The sequence below is a fragment of the Benincasa hispida genome, chromosome 6 (assembly GCF_009727055.1).
Source record: "Benincasa hispida cultivar B227 chromosome 6, ASM972705v1, whole genome shotgun sequence".
Classification (NCBI taxonomy): domain Eukaryota; kingdom Viridiplantae; phylum Streptophyta; class Magnoliopsida; order Cucurbitales; family Cucurbitaceae; genus Benincasa; species Benincasa hispida.
In genome coordinates, this window is record NC_052354.1 from 36,734,767 (window position 1) to 36,749,547 (window position 14,781).

At 35.5% G+C, this 14,781-nt stretch overlaps 1 protein-coding gene across 4 annotated transcripts in view; it reads right to left on the minus strand.

Moving 5' to 3' along the window:
- Positions 1–14,338, minus strand: part of LOC120079349 (homogentisate phytyltransferase 1, chloroplastic) — a 28,878-nt gene extending 14,540 nt beyond the window's left edge. Inside the window, exons 1-6 of one of the 4 annotated variants that reach the window (XR_005482217.1) lie at positions 14,074–14,338; positions 13,719–13,775; positions 5,002–5,276; positions 4,723–4,806; positions 4,570–4,644; positions 4,075–4,158 (exon numbers count right to left, since the gene is read on the minus strand). Coding sequence is in view for 3 of the 4 variants with exons in the window: in XM_039033507.1 (XP_038889435.1) it covers positions 4,075–4,158; positions 4,570–4,644; positions 4,723–4,806; positions 5,002–5,276; positions 13,719–13,775; positions 14,074–14,125 (627 nt within the window). In the remaining variant the exon portion in view is untranslated. Of the gene's footprint in view, positions 1–4,074; positions 4,159–4,569; positions 4,645–4,722; positions 4,807–5,001; positions 5,333–5,619; positions 5,688–13,718; positions 13,776–14,073 lie in introns of those variants that run through there. The other 3 variants (XM_039033510.1, XM_039033507.1, XM_039033509.1) reach the window with 3 other exon arrangements.
- Between the last annotated feature and the right edge of the window lie 443 nt (positions 14,339–14,781).

Here is a 14,781-nt window from a genome sequence, read left to right on the forward strand (position 1 = left end):
TATTTCCTTTTTGAAGATGCTTCCTCCAGGAATTCTTTTAGGACTAGTCTTTTATCTTCATTTACTATGTCTGAAAAAGATTATTTATTGTGGCATTTTCGTCTTGGACATCCAAATTTTCAATATATAAGATATTTATTTCCCCATTTATTCCATAATGTGAATATTTCTTCTTTGTCTTGTGATGTATGTATACGTGCTAAACAGCCTCATATTTCTTTTGTCTCTCAGTCTTATAAACCTACCCAGACTTTCCACTTGATCCACAGTGATGTTTGGAGCCCTTCAAACATCTCTACCCTGTCCGGTAAACGATAGTTTGTCACACTCATCGATGATCATACCCGACTTACATGGGTATACCTCCTTGCTAATAAATCCGAGGTCCTGTCTACCTTCCAACAATTTTATACCACGATCTTAACTCAGTTTAATACGAAGATTGCCATCCTTCAAAGTGACAATGGGCGTGAGTTTGTCAATCACACCCTCCGGGAATTCCTAACGTCAAAAGGGATTATCCATCAAAACTCTTGTGCTTATACTCTGCAACAAAACGAGGTGGCTGAACAGAAAAATCGCCATCTCATTGAAGTTGCTCGTTCCTTGATGATTCCGGCGTCTCTCCCATCGTACCTATGGGGAGACGTGGTCCTCACTGCAGCCCATCTCATTAATAGGACGTCTTCACGTGTTCTAAAGTTTCAAACACCCCTTGAGTGCTTTAAAGAGTCCTGCCAGTCTACACGTCTTATCCCTGAAGTTTCTCTTCGTGTGTTTGGGTGTATAACTTTTGTTCGCACTCATGATCCTCACCAAACTAAGTTTGCCCCACGAGCTCAAAAGTGTGTGTTTGTCGGGTATCCCCTTCATCAGCGAGGCTATAAATGTTTTCACCTACCTTTCAGAAAGTACTTTGTCACCATAGATGTCACGTTCCTTGAAGATAAACCATTCTTTCCCATTAGTCGTCTTCAGGGGGAGACCACGAGTGAAGAGACTAACAATTCACATACTCCGTACCTATTAGTTTCAATCTTGAGCCTAGTCCTACTATTCCTGAATTCATACTACCTAGTCCCGAACCTGGTCCTGATATTCCAGTGTCTGTCCTCCCTACTAGACAAGTGCCCTGGATAACATACTTTAGGAAGAATCTCAGAAAGGAAACCAAGGAAATTCTTATTGTTCCATCAGAAAGTGTCCAAGCATTGAAACTAGCTCAGGTTCAAGATCTTGTTGTTTCAGAGAAGGTCCTTGAAGAGAAGTATGGGCACATAGAAAATGGTGAGTCGAACTCAGAGAATGTTGAAATTACAGGAGGTAATGAGGTGCTGGAAGATTCTCAGGAAGGTGAAAAATTGTCTCAGAAGTCTGATACTGGAGAGAGGCCGACGAAAACGGGCAATTATGATACCATTTTTGATATGCCAATTGCTCTAAGGAAAGGAACCAGGTCATGTACAAAGTACGCTATGCACAGTTTTATGACCTATAGTAACTTGTCTCCTATTTTTAAGGCTTTCACTACTCAACTGGATGCTCTAGCAATACCTACTAGTGTGCATGCAGCCATGGAAGTTCCCGAGTGGAGAGTAGCAGTAATGTAAGAAATGAGAGCTCTCGAGGCGAACCAGACTTAAGATTTAGTGGCTCTCCCTAGAGGTCACAAGACAGTTGGTTGCAAATGGGTGTTCACAGTGAAGTATAAGTCTGACGGAATGCTCGAGAGATATAAGGTCAGGTTAGTTGCTAAAAGGTTCACTCAGACGTATGGGATTGATTATTCAAAAACTTTTTCCCCATTGGCTAAGCTCAACACGATCCGAGTTCTTCTGTCTGTTGTCGTGAATAAGGATTGGCCTCTACATCAACTGGATGTAAAAAATGTCTTCCTAAATGGTGAGTTAAAAGAGGAGGTTTACATGATTCCTCCTCCAGGTTTCAAAGCTAAATTTGGGAACCATGTTTGCAGACTCAGAAAGTCTTTCTATGGGTTGAAACAGTCTCCTAGAGCGTGGTTCGATAGGTTCACAGCGTTTGTTAAATCCCAAGGATTTGTTCAAGGACATTCTGATCATACATTATTCACCAAAAAATTACTTTCAGGGAAGATTGCTGTTTTAGTGGTTTATGTCGATGATATCATTTTATCAGTGGATGATACGGCAAAAATTATTAAACTAAAACAAAGGATGGCAGACGAATTTGAGATCAAAGATCTTGGTAGTCTGAGGTATTTTCTCGAGATGAAAGTGGCAAGATCGAAAGCAGGAATATCAGTGTCTCAACAGAAATACACTCTGGACCTGTTAAAAGAAACAGGAATGACTGGATGCAAACTCATTGACACTCCTATTGAGGTCAATGGCAAACTGAAAAACATTACGGAAGGAGTTCCTGTAAATAAGGAGAGGTATCAACGCCTTGTAGGAAAACTCATTTACCTGTCTCATACTAGGCCCGACATCTCCTATGTTGTGAGTGTAGTAAGTCAGTTCATGCAGAATCCGTATGAGGAACACATGGAAGCAGTGACTCAAATTCTAAGATATCTAAAGTCTACCCGAGGGAAGGGCTTAGTTTTTAGAATATATGACACACGAAGCATCGAAGCATATACTGACTCAGATTGGACAGGTTCGGTGACAGATAGAAAGTCAACCTCGAGATATTGTACCTTTGTATGGAGAAATTTGGTGACCTGGTGGAGTAAAAAACATGGTGTAGTTGCCAAAAGCAGTGCTGAGGCAGAGTATAGAGCTATTGAGCCTGAGAGTGTATGAAGAAATATGGTTACAGAAAGTTTTGTCTGATCTTCACCAGGACAGTCCGAGTCCCATGAAGCTGTATTGTGATAATAAGGCTGCCATAGTATTGTCAACAATCCAGTACAACATGATAGAACCAAGTACATTGAAATTGACAGACACTTTATTAAAGAGAAGTTAGACCACGGGGTTATCTGTATTCCCTATGTCCCTTCCGTCCAATAGGTTGCAGATGTTCTTACCAAAGGATTACCAAGACAGATATTTGAAGCTTGTGTTAGTAAGTGGGGTCTTGTTGATATCCCCCAACTTGAGGGGGAGTGTTGAAATAGGTTGGGGTCTCTTGTATGTATGACATTAAATAATAGAACTTTTCTATCGTGGTTTTTTCTCCTTGGATTAAAGTTTTTCACGTAAACCTTGTCTTGTCTCTTTTCTTCCTATCTTTCAATATTAACTCGACCAAAGAATGTTCAAACCAATCAAAATGAGAAAAAGAGTGAGAAATGGCAGAGTCATATCTTCAACGAAGAAATGTTCATCTTCGAACCAAATGCAGAAATATTTGTTGTCAATACAACTATTAATATGCCCCGTGACAAAGTAACTTTGAACCTTGCAGAAAACTAGAGAAGGCCAATGAAATCCAAAGAAAGTTGAACCAACAGCAAAGAACAAGATATGAAACCCACAAAGAAAGCCACAATGGAAAAAAGCGAAAACCATTGATCTCAACCCTAAATTGCGAACCAAACTCCACAAACACACGACTGAGCGACACATGAATGGTGGACAAGTGACACACAAACAACAAAAGAACAACTGAAAATAAGCGCAATGAAGGAGGTCAATGAGATCTGGACGAGTGACAATGGAAGAAAACCAAACATCTTCCTAACAGCAGGATGGAGGATGGGGAGAGTCAACAATTGGCGGTGGTGGCAAGCAGCGACAGTTGGTGGCAAGGGAGAATTAGTGTTTTTAGGGACAAGAAAAAAAGGAACTGCCAATGAATTAGTGATCTAACAAATGAATCTTGTTTAGTTTGCATTTGATCCTTAAGTTTCAAAAATTACAATTTTACCCTTGAGCTTTAAGTTTTATCTTTAACAAGGTTTCATTTGGGCCCAGGTTTAAACTAAAGAACCTAAGGATCAAAAGATTATTGTTTCCAAAAACAAAAAAAAAAAGAAACAGTACACATATATTTGTATATAAAATTATTCAAATAAAACCCAAAAGATATTGAATAAAAACTCTAACAAAGGGTCTCGCAAATGATGTGACACATAAACAGTACTACCATAATGGAAAACGTGGAGACAATTGCAACGCCTGTTCCAAAAGAATATTCTCCTGATGCTAATGGAAGATATGGCTTGTTAATCTGCAATTAAAACACATTTGAACCGTCAAGTTTGGTCTTTTTTCATGCCAACAAGAAAGAATATTGTGAACTTCGCTTTTAACGTTATCCAGTGAAAGTCAGATTATATGATAGCTTATTCTGCACACTCAAGGTGTTTCCATGCATACATAAAGAATACACAATAAAAATATATACATGGTTGAAATGCTCATACTAGTGAATTAGAAAAGATTATGATAAAGTGCCTAATAAGGAGATCACTGCACAAATGGGCATGATACTCGGCCAGAAATGCCTTCAATATAAAAATGGGACCTAAACCATGACTGCGCATATAATGTGATACACTCTCAAGTCCGCTAAAAATTATGAAGTTTGGCATGCCTAATTTAATATGCTCCGGTGTGAAAAAGAATACAAAAGAAGTACCTTGTCTATTTCAATGTCAAATAATTGATTCAGACCTACAATGTAAATATTCATAAAGAGGGCCGCAACTATAGCCTGAAAAAAATTGCAAATGTGTTCAACATTTACAAACGCACTCAAAATCCAAATTATAAATTTTGTTTGAAACATCACCTCCAACACTCCAGTTAAAAATAATGGTGACAAGTCGGATAGTTTCTCAACTGCTAGTAGAGAAACTGATACAATGCTCAATGCCTACAAGCATGAAAGGAAAGCGTAAGCTGGGGACACATATTTCAGAAAGTAATTTTCACCATACGTCCAATCATTTAGAGGGTAGTAGTCACGATGTTGCAGCTGCCAGCTTCATCAAAGAATTTTCCCTCATTATGGAAGAAATGAAAAAATAAGTTATTGACCTAAATGGACATGAGTTTTAAAAAACGTAACTGTACCAATTACTGTGTGCGGCCGTGAAAACCTGTAGAAAGCATCCAAAAAACTCCTTATAGAGTCACCATAATTTTTGGAACTTAAGGCTCCGGATTCGGTTTCAAAAGGCTGATTAGAGGCTGCTTTTCTAACTTGGATTCTGTTGTCTTTTTTCTGATAGGAGGTGTGTCTTTCCTGATGTCTTCTGAAAACACATTCAAAATGATGCGATTCATATTCAGATTCCACACAACAGTGCCTTTTAGAAATCTTCAACGCTCCAGGCCTTGGACCTTCAATTTGTGACATGTGAACAGATGAGCAAGCATTCCCTCTTTCCTTAATTATTCTACGTTTTCAAATAAAAAAACAACAGAACCATAACTGCACATATCAAAAGAAAGGGAAGACAAATAATAATAATATTATTATTATTAATTATTTATTTTTTTAAAAAAAAAAATCCTCCTCTTGTAGTCTTTTCTGAACCTTTTTATGAAGTACATCCACAATTCTCTAAAAGGTGGAAACAATGTCGTTATACAAAACTTACAAAAAGAAGACCTAATAAAGGTCACCAGTTCTTTAAATTATGTTTAAAAAAGAAAGTCAAGTCCAGGAAGGAAAAAAACTAACAATAACTTCCCGCAGCTCCGGGACTTCTTTCGGATTATTGAAAATCCTTTCATTTTCTCTGTGTACAATTCTCACCCAAAAAAAAAAGTTGTTTTCAAATATAGAAAAATGAGCCAACTTATTTACAAATATAACAAAATATCATTATCTATCAATGATAGACATCTATCAGCATCAAGCAATGATAGATAGTGACATTTTGGTATATTTGAAAATATAGATGTCTATCAATATCTATCATTGATAGACAATGACATTTTGTTATATTTGAAAATATTTTCAGTAATTTTGCCATTTAAAACAATTAAGCCAAAAGGAAAGCATCAAGTGACCAGATTTGATTGTACTCAAAGTTATGGCCACAGGAACTTAGAAACAAACCCTCTTTCAGACTATAGGCAGTAATATTTCAGGTTTGAACAACCCAAGTAACTTCCTCCAGAAAAACCGCTGCAAACAAACATGAGAGTAAGATACAATGTAGAACGTTAAAATTGATCTTGTAGAGATTCCTTGTCTAAATTTTATTGTATCCGCCAATGTCACTCAAACTTTGACCACAGACCATACAAACTTGGCATTTTTTGAGATCGACGCTTTTCACAAAACCTTGCAGAAAACTAGTCACAGAGGAGGGACTCCTTCAAATAAATACGAATCTATTTTAATTACAAAAAAGGTACAGAGACCGACATCCACAAGGAGGAATTAAACATAGCCACCTCCAAATCTCCTCACAATAATAGTGTCAAAATTGTATTCCAAAATTTATCTTCTAGGGCGAAATTGTATTTCAAAATTCTTGGTTTCCTCTTTCTAAATAAGTCAAAGGTCAAACTGCACAATTCCAAAGAGTCTTGGCTTTGTTTTTGAGTCTCACTCCAACAGGACATTCCAAAATCCCATCATCTATTCAACTGTTTTTTGTACAAGAAAGAAATTTTCTCCATGAATAAATGAAAAGAGAAAAATGCTAAAAAAGAAAAAACAAACTTCGCATGGGAGTGGAAAAAGAACATAACATACATAGTAAAAAAGAACTGTTAGAGATACCCATTAAAGAACGTACAGAAAAGAAGCTCCCACAACAAAATATCACTGAGCGAACAAAACTCAAAGAGAAATTAGAGAATCACGCAAATAAAGCCTGAAAAACCAAACACAACATAAAACACTGCCCTTGAAAGAAAACTGAGCAAAAGACAGCTCCTAAGAACCAGAAAAACTCTTAAAGCAACAGCACGTAGCAGAGCTGAATAGAAGTAACAGAGGAAAATGTTGAAAGAAGCTCCAACCAAAGAGAAAAGCTACAGAGGAAAAAAGCATGATTGACCTCTAACAACTAAGAGAGAACCACTGGACCCAAACCACAAAAGAAGAATTACCAACTGAAAACTTTCAAAGACCTTGAAGAAGTGATCAACCAAACACAAAAATGATTTCCCAGCGAATTTATGAAAGGAGATTTATGCATCTCAAGGCCACAGTTTCAATAAGAGAAACAAATTTAGAAGGCATTGATGAATGAGGAGAACGAAGAACGTCATTGTCTTTTTTTTTCTTATGAAAACAACAATAGATTAAGAAAAACAGTGGGATTAAAGCCCTTAGTAACTAACCTTGCTTTGTATCTTTTAATGCTTCCATGAGCACTACACTTAATAGTAAACACTCATTTGCATCCCACCATTTTTTTATCTTTTAGTAGGTCTACTACATCCCATGTATCATTTTGAGAGCAGTCATTTTTTCCCTAACTGCTAAATTCCAATTTGAATCATTTAAAGGTTGGATCATCCATTCAATTGGGTAGGCATACCGATAAATCAATTTTGTATAGCAAGAGAAGCCAACAATTGAAAGCAAAAGAGCAATGTTGAAAAAGGTGATCCAAGGATTCATCACACTTGTAACAAAGACTACAAACTGTACAAGAAAACTGATGTAAGAAGAATAGGGGTTAATTGGGTAATTAGGTAATATTATAGGTTAATTCTCTTTTTATCCCCACTTGTAGCAAAACTCTATAAATAGGAACTTTCCCCTCTTGTATGAAATACATTATTCATTCTAATAAAAGATCAATAATCTTGATTCTTGGAGAGAATTCTCCTCTTATATCCTTTAGGCTACATCAAAAACACTTACTCTGGGAACTTCTTATGAAGCTTATCCATTATGTTGCTTTTATAGCAAGTATCCAATGGAAGATTTTGATTCCTTTGGGATTTTGAACTTGCCGAATCATTTTCGAAGATCACGATCTAAGAAGGAAGACCAATTTTCAAGAAAGAACAAGCTAATAGTGTCAGTAGACCACCACAATTTATCTTGGCCTTCCCCCAATCTTCTCAATAAGCATTACCAGATGTTTAGCCCTCTATCAAAGATCCCTCTTTTTAGTCTCTAGTCCCATATTTGGGTGACACCATCCCAGTAAGTAATAGATATAGTATCCCCCTCTAAAAGAAATAGGACAATAATCGGGAAAAGCAAGGGGAAGAGGGAGATTGTCCTCCCTTTAGAGTGTTATGACGCTCTTGGGTGGAATGGATGACCAACATCATTCGACGTTATAGCCCACTATCAACATCACTACAAGCGTCGTGACACTCGCACGACATTTGTTTTTTCGGAAAAAGAAACAAAATTTTTCATTGAATAAATGAAAAGAGGCTAATAATCAAAATACAAGGACAAAACAAAGGAAAAACTTGTCAAGTACGCTTAAGATCAATACATAGAACCATACAAGATAATTAAACTGGTAAAATAAACACATCCTCGTTTAAGCATAAGACTTAAAATAATCGACAAATAGATTGGAAAGAGAACACCAACAAGAAGCTTTAACTCCAGCAACTTCAAATCGATCAAACTATCTGTATAAGCTCCTCTTTTGTTTTAGGTCAAGTGTAGAAAGTCTTAGGCCAAAATAGTTTCTGATTTGGCCAATTTTAGCCAAGTCCCTTGAATTTTACTTTGTTTTGCTTTGTAATCAACAATATGGCGTCGAGGATCAAGATTTCATGTCCGATTAGGCTCGTGGTGCCAATATAAAGTTAGGTTGGACCTAAACTTGTGGTTTTTGTAAAGTTTCAAATTGGATGTAATTTGGCTGCTTATTTACTGTTTTATATTTTTCATTTCAATCCTTGAATGATTAGTTTAGATTAACTTGACAAATTAATTGCTTGAATACCGATTTTCATGTTTGCTATGCAAGTGTTTGGATCCATAATTATCATAAATGCATGTTTAATTTGAGTAGCAAATAGGTCGAGTTATGGTTATGGTTCAATCTATGTTGTTTCCATGATTATCATAATGACCGAATATAATAGACCTAAGGAATAGAACAACAATAAGTTGAACTTGGCCAGTGTAATCTATCATTCTAATCAAACCTTGAACTTAAGCAGCATAGTATGTTTTTCATCACCAACTATTTAGTTAATTTAGGAGTTAATTTGATGTTGAAAGGATTAGTTTATCTAAAAGGGAGTTTGACCGGTGTTTTTCGGTTGACTCAATTTGATTTTATTTGGTAAAATAAACTGTTATTAATATGAATAAGGGGAAGACCTCAAAGAATTACAATAGAGATTGCCAATTATTGACTAAGAAAGATAAACTGAAATGAGTGAAAGGGTGCTATAATTTATACCAAGAAAAAAGCAGTAGACTACTCGATTAGGTTTCAAATCAAGTAATCATAATTCAATAAGAAATCAAGGAACTAAACTACCAAGGCCCGACTAACTCTAAATTATTTCGGTAAGCTCTTGGACTCTCTCTCTTTACTCTCTGACCACTACCTTTATTCACATCTTTTTACATTTGTTTGCTTGTCAACCCACCTATCAACCCCCCTTTTTTTGCTTTTCATATTCAAATTTAGCTTAGAGAGGTTAAGCTCAACCCCTGTTATATGCTACAAAAAAAATTTTTAAACAAGAAACAGTTTTTCATTGATATAATGAAAATGATTAAAAGTTTAGGAGATACAAACTCTCACGAGGAAAGAAAAAGGAAAGATACATCAACAAATAGAACAAAAAATAGATAAACTTTTGAAACAACTTCAACCTACAAGCCTCTTTAACCAAAAAGAGAAACTTTTGAAACTTCTCACTGTTAAATACTACAAGTTTAGCTTTAGGTCGGTACATTATAAATTTTCATTTGGTTGAAGGCCTTGACAACCTTCACATCAGGAAGAAATGATTGGAGGGAATAGGCCAATGTATTAGTATTGGAGAAGCTAAGAGATTTCATTTTCTGTTTCTAATTTTTGAGGGAAGCTATAAATTTTTCATTTAATGGCCAAGAATAGAATGTGCTAGTAAGAAGCATGAATATGGATGCATGGATACAAAGCACAAATACAACATAACACATTGCACAATTTTTAAAAATCTAGGACAACATGCCAAAGACAAATTGATGTGTGTGTGTGCGTATATATACTAGAAAGAAATTCAGGTCATAATTATATGCATTTTTTTCAATTCACCAAAATGTGGGGATGAGAACTTGAATTTCCAACCTTTTGGTTAAAAATATTGATATAACCATGTTTTTAGCTAAATTTAGAAATGAGTTTCATTTATTTTCATCAAAATTTATGTGAACTTTGTACAGCTAGTGTCTTGAGACACGTCATTCTACTAATAAATATCTAACACGTGTCTACCAAATGTTTGATTATCAAACACATGTTGGACACAAACATGTGCTTAACACGAACAAGCTATTCTAACTAAATTGACCGTGCATCTTAGCCTGTTGCTAATATGAAAATCAATTAAAATGGGATATTTTAAAGGCTTCTCGAGCCAAAAAAGACATATTAAAATGACTTCAGAAAATTCAAACAAGGAAGGGACTGAAATCAAAACCAAAGAATTCAATTGCAGAAGATTATTAGAAGCTCCTAAACTTTGCCATGACCAGCTACGGAGTTGAAAATGTCCGAAATAGCTATTTGGAGTTGTCATGAAATGATTTCCTTTTACGACCCACACAAGCAAATCTAATGCGTTGGGCGACCAACGAACAATTCAGATGTCATTTAAAGCTAGAATGCAAAATTCAATCCCGCACTTAGCATGGTTTTGCGAATACTTGTGAACTTTGTTAATCTTAGTCCTCTACAAGATAACAAATGATATTATAGACCCCCACGTCGGATTAAGATCTCAACTATAACGGAAAACGTGCACAACATTTGCTCAATGGAGCTCCAATATTAAATCAATCATAAATGTTAATCTTAACTAGAGAAGATAAGGAGGAGGCTGAAGAGTGTTATCAGGCGGAAGATTTGGATTCATTGTGCTTGCGCGCGTGAGGGGAAAAAAAAAATTAAACTTCTGATATCATATTAGAAACAGAGATGGGAGAGAAAAATATGACTTCAACGTTATTGCTCTCTCTTCAAAGTATATATATACCGCCTTGATAATATAAAATATCAATAATGGTTATTAACAGAAAAACGGAAGATCAACAAGATATTAACCAAATATTGAGTATTTAGGAAAAATGAAAAGAAATCGACTTGATGGGGAAAAAAATGGAAGAATACACAAAACATACAAATAAGAAAAGTCCACAAAAAAGGAGACGAAAATGGGGATAAAAATGGAGCCAAACTATAAAAGTTGAACTTTATGTTTGGGGCAAGGATTATTCTAAACTATAATAACTACATCTTGCTATAATAAATACCATTTTACATTCTCCAATTAGCTACAATCAACACTATTTTAAAACTCTCATTTACTACAGTATTTACTATTTGCTACAGTTTTTAATATTTTACATTCGATCATTTTTTTAATTCTTTGCTACCATGTTTACTATTTCCTTCCCAAACTAAAATAGTTTACGCCCCAAACACATACTATTATAACACAGATTAAAATAATCTACACTCCAAACACAAACTATTATAATCCAACTATAATAATCTAGGACTATAATAACCAACTCCTTGCTCCAAACACCTCTTCAAAGATTATGTTTTCCATACGCAACGAGATCCTGTTCCTACTAGAAGAATCGGTTTGTAGATCCTGAACACTGGTCTTGAGATTTCTAAAATTACTCTGTAGAACTGTACAACTGATAGAAAAAAGTACAACTGATACAATAGATCTGGTTCAAGGTCAAGTAAGTCGTTCTAAGATCTACTTTATAAACGTGTTTTCCTTAATATTGATCCGCACCTTCCCACTCTCATGACACGTGCACATGCAAGAAGCATATGTAATAGAAATATAGGGAGATTCACATATGTGCATACTGCATATAATAATATTTTTCCTATTATCTTTCCTATTTTTGTCTGACTTTCTCCGTTGCTCTCTAGTTTCTTTTTCGTTCATGCACTTGGAACAAAATTACGACATGCCATGTGCCACTAGACAGTGACATAAGGCCAACATTTCGCATGCAGGCACTTTTGTTAGCCCAGAGCATGAGGACATACCCCACTAAACGTGCCGTACTTGCGTCGATCACGCCAAATAATGGCATTTGGTAGCTAAGGTGCAATGCAGTTTTTTTTTTCCTTTCCTTTTTTTTTTAATAATTTAACTCTTTTTTCTATATTTGAAAATAACATTATTTATAATGAGATGGTCTTTTATGGACTGTTTTCAAATTAGAAAAATGAATCAAGTTATTTACAAATATATACTTATAAAAAAAAGTCACTATTAAATTACAACCTCCAAAATTAGGCTAGGAGGTGAGATAACTCCAACTAATGACAAAAGGTGTGTTTGGGACAAGGACTATCCTAAACTATAATAACTACCTCTTGCTACCGTAAATACTATTTTATATTCCCTAATTAGTTAGGGTCAACACTATTTCAAAACTCCCATTTGCTACAATATTTATTATTTGCTACAGTTTTTACAACTTTACATTCATCATTTTTTTTATTCTTTGCTACAGTGTTAACTATTTCTTTCTCAAACTAAAATAGTTTATACCTCAAACATATACTATTATAACTCAAACTAAAATAATCTACACCCCAAACACAAACTATTATAATCCAACTATAATAACTTAGGACTATAATAAACAATTCATTGCCCCAAACACCCCAAAGAGGTTATACAACATCCTCCGACCTTGATTTAAGTACATAACCACACCACACAACAAAACTAATTAAAAGAAAAGAATAAGTAAATTATGTTTTTTTAAATTTATTTTAAGAATATGAAACCTTAACTACAGAAAGATAATCGAGACTACAAAGGCTTCATGATAACATTTAATAATTAATAAATACTCTTACATTTATAATATCACAAGTTTTCTTTGGTTTCCTATTATATCAAATAATACTGGCAGCTATAGAAATACATTCTTAATTTCTTACAATCAGCGACGAAGTCTTTCAACAATTGGTCTGCCAAACATGAATTCGAACGTTCAAACAAAAATGACAATGAAGTGAACCTTAAACCAGTCACAAAAATTGATTTTAAATATACATAATTATTGCACTAAAAAAAACTTTAACTATGCGTTTCGCCCAAAAGAAAAGGTCAAAAACGCATTAAAAATATATTAAACAATTTTAATTTTTTAAAAAACCATAAAGAAGGTAATTTTGAGAATTATAATTTTTTATTCCAGTTTTAAATTGAAATTGCGGGAAGTCACTTTCCAGAATTTTAATTGCCACTGGCGCTCATGCCGCGTTCAGGCTATTGGCAGGTAAATTTATATAATATTTTTCTAATTAAATTTTATAAATTTTTTGTTTAATTTTTATTTCGGTGGAAGGGGAAAAAAATCATTGTTCCCAACTCTCAAATAGCCCCTTCAAGCTTATATGGGAATCCGCCGCCCGGATAATCCCCTTCCGCTAGATCAATTCATCCAACTTGCACAATCAACAACAAATTCTTTTAAAAATTGCAGTACCAAACATGAAACTCGAAAAAAACAAGCAAAAATGACAAGAATACTGCGTGTGCCATTGGCGAATTAGAGGGTACCAGAGAAGACGAAAAGCGAAAACGATAAATGCAAAGAAAAAAGAAGATTCAAAGACGAATTGATCTTACTTGGAAGCCAAACATTGTTAACGCCACGATTCGTCCACCCGTTTCCAACCCCACCTACTGATCAGAACCAGCAAATCACACAGAAACAAACGCAAATCAGCTTCAATCAAGAAATAGGATGTGAATCGCAAGTACGTCATCGAGATACTCCTCAAACACAAATGAAAACGAAGCATCAAAATAGGAAAAAACAGACTCGATAACTAACAAAAATGCACGGATCTATGAGGGGGAAAAGAAGAAGCTCAAACAAGATGCAGAAGTTCCGGTAGAGAAATCTATGATTGAACTGACTGAAACAGTCTCGAGTCATTTGAATTGGAAGGAAAAAAAAAAAAAAAAAAAAACGGCGTACCTGCGGCAAGAGTAAAATGACTTCGGTAGGCTCTAACGAACACGGAATCCATTGCCAAGATGGCTTCCTCCCTTGAGAAGGAGAAAGAAAATGGTGGCGATTCGGAGGCTTGAAGAATGCAGAAACAAATTTTGCTCGCTCTCTCGTCTTCTTCACAAGCTCTGAACAGTCGAATCTCTGTGAGGGACCAGAGTCCTGACGTGCAGTTCGGCTTTGAAAGCCGTTTCCAAATTATTATTTTTCCTTTCCCTTTTTGGGCCGCTAGGTTAGGAAATTTGTACGTAGATCTAAAAATTCGGGAATTTTTTTAAAAATGTCAAATGGTTTTTTGTTGACGCTGGGAAAAAATATCAAAGTAAATTTGCATGGATAGAAAAGTCTAACTCGCTCTCGCTCCTGGTGACGATCTATTTGTGAACATCTGCCGTAGAACCACACGCTACCGTAAAATAAGTCGTCTTCTTTCCCTCTCTCGCTTTCTCACTCTCTCTTTCACTCTCGCTCTCGGTCTTGCTCTCATTGAGGAATGTAATGGAAAAGGATCTTCGATTTCGGCCAGATCTAGGTATGGAATGGAGGAGGATCGCCGAGTTCAGCTAAATCTCACTAAGGAATGAACAGTCATCATAACCCATCCTCAATCGTCGAGCGAGCGGAAGGGTGAAAATTCGCCAGAGAAGAAGAAGGAAATTGCATCGGAGAAAAAGG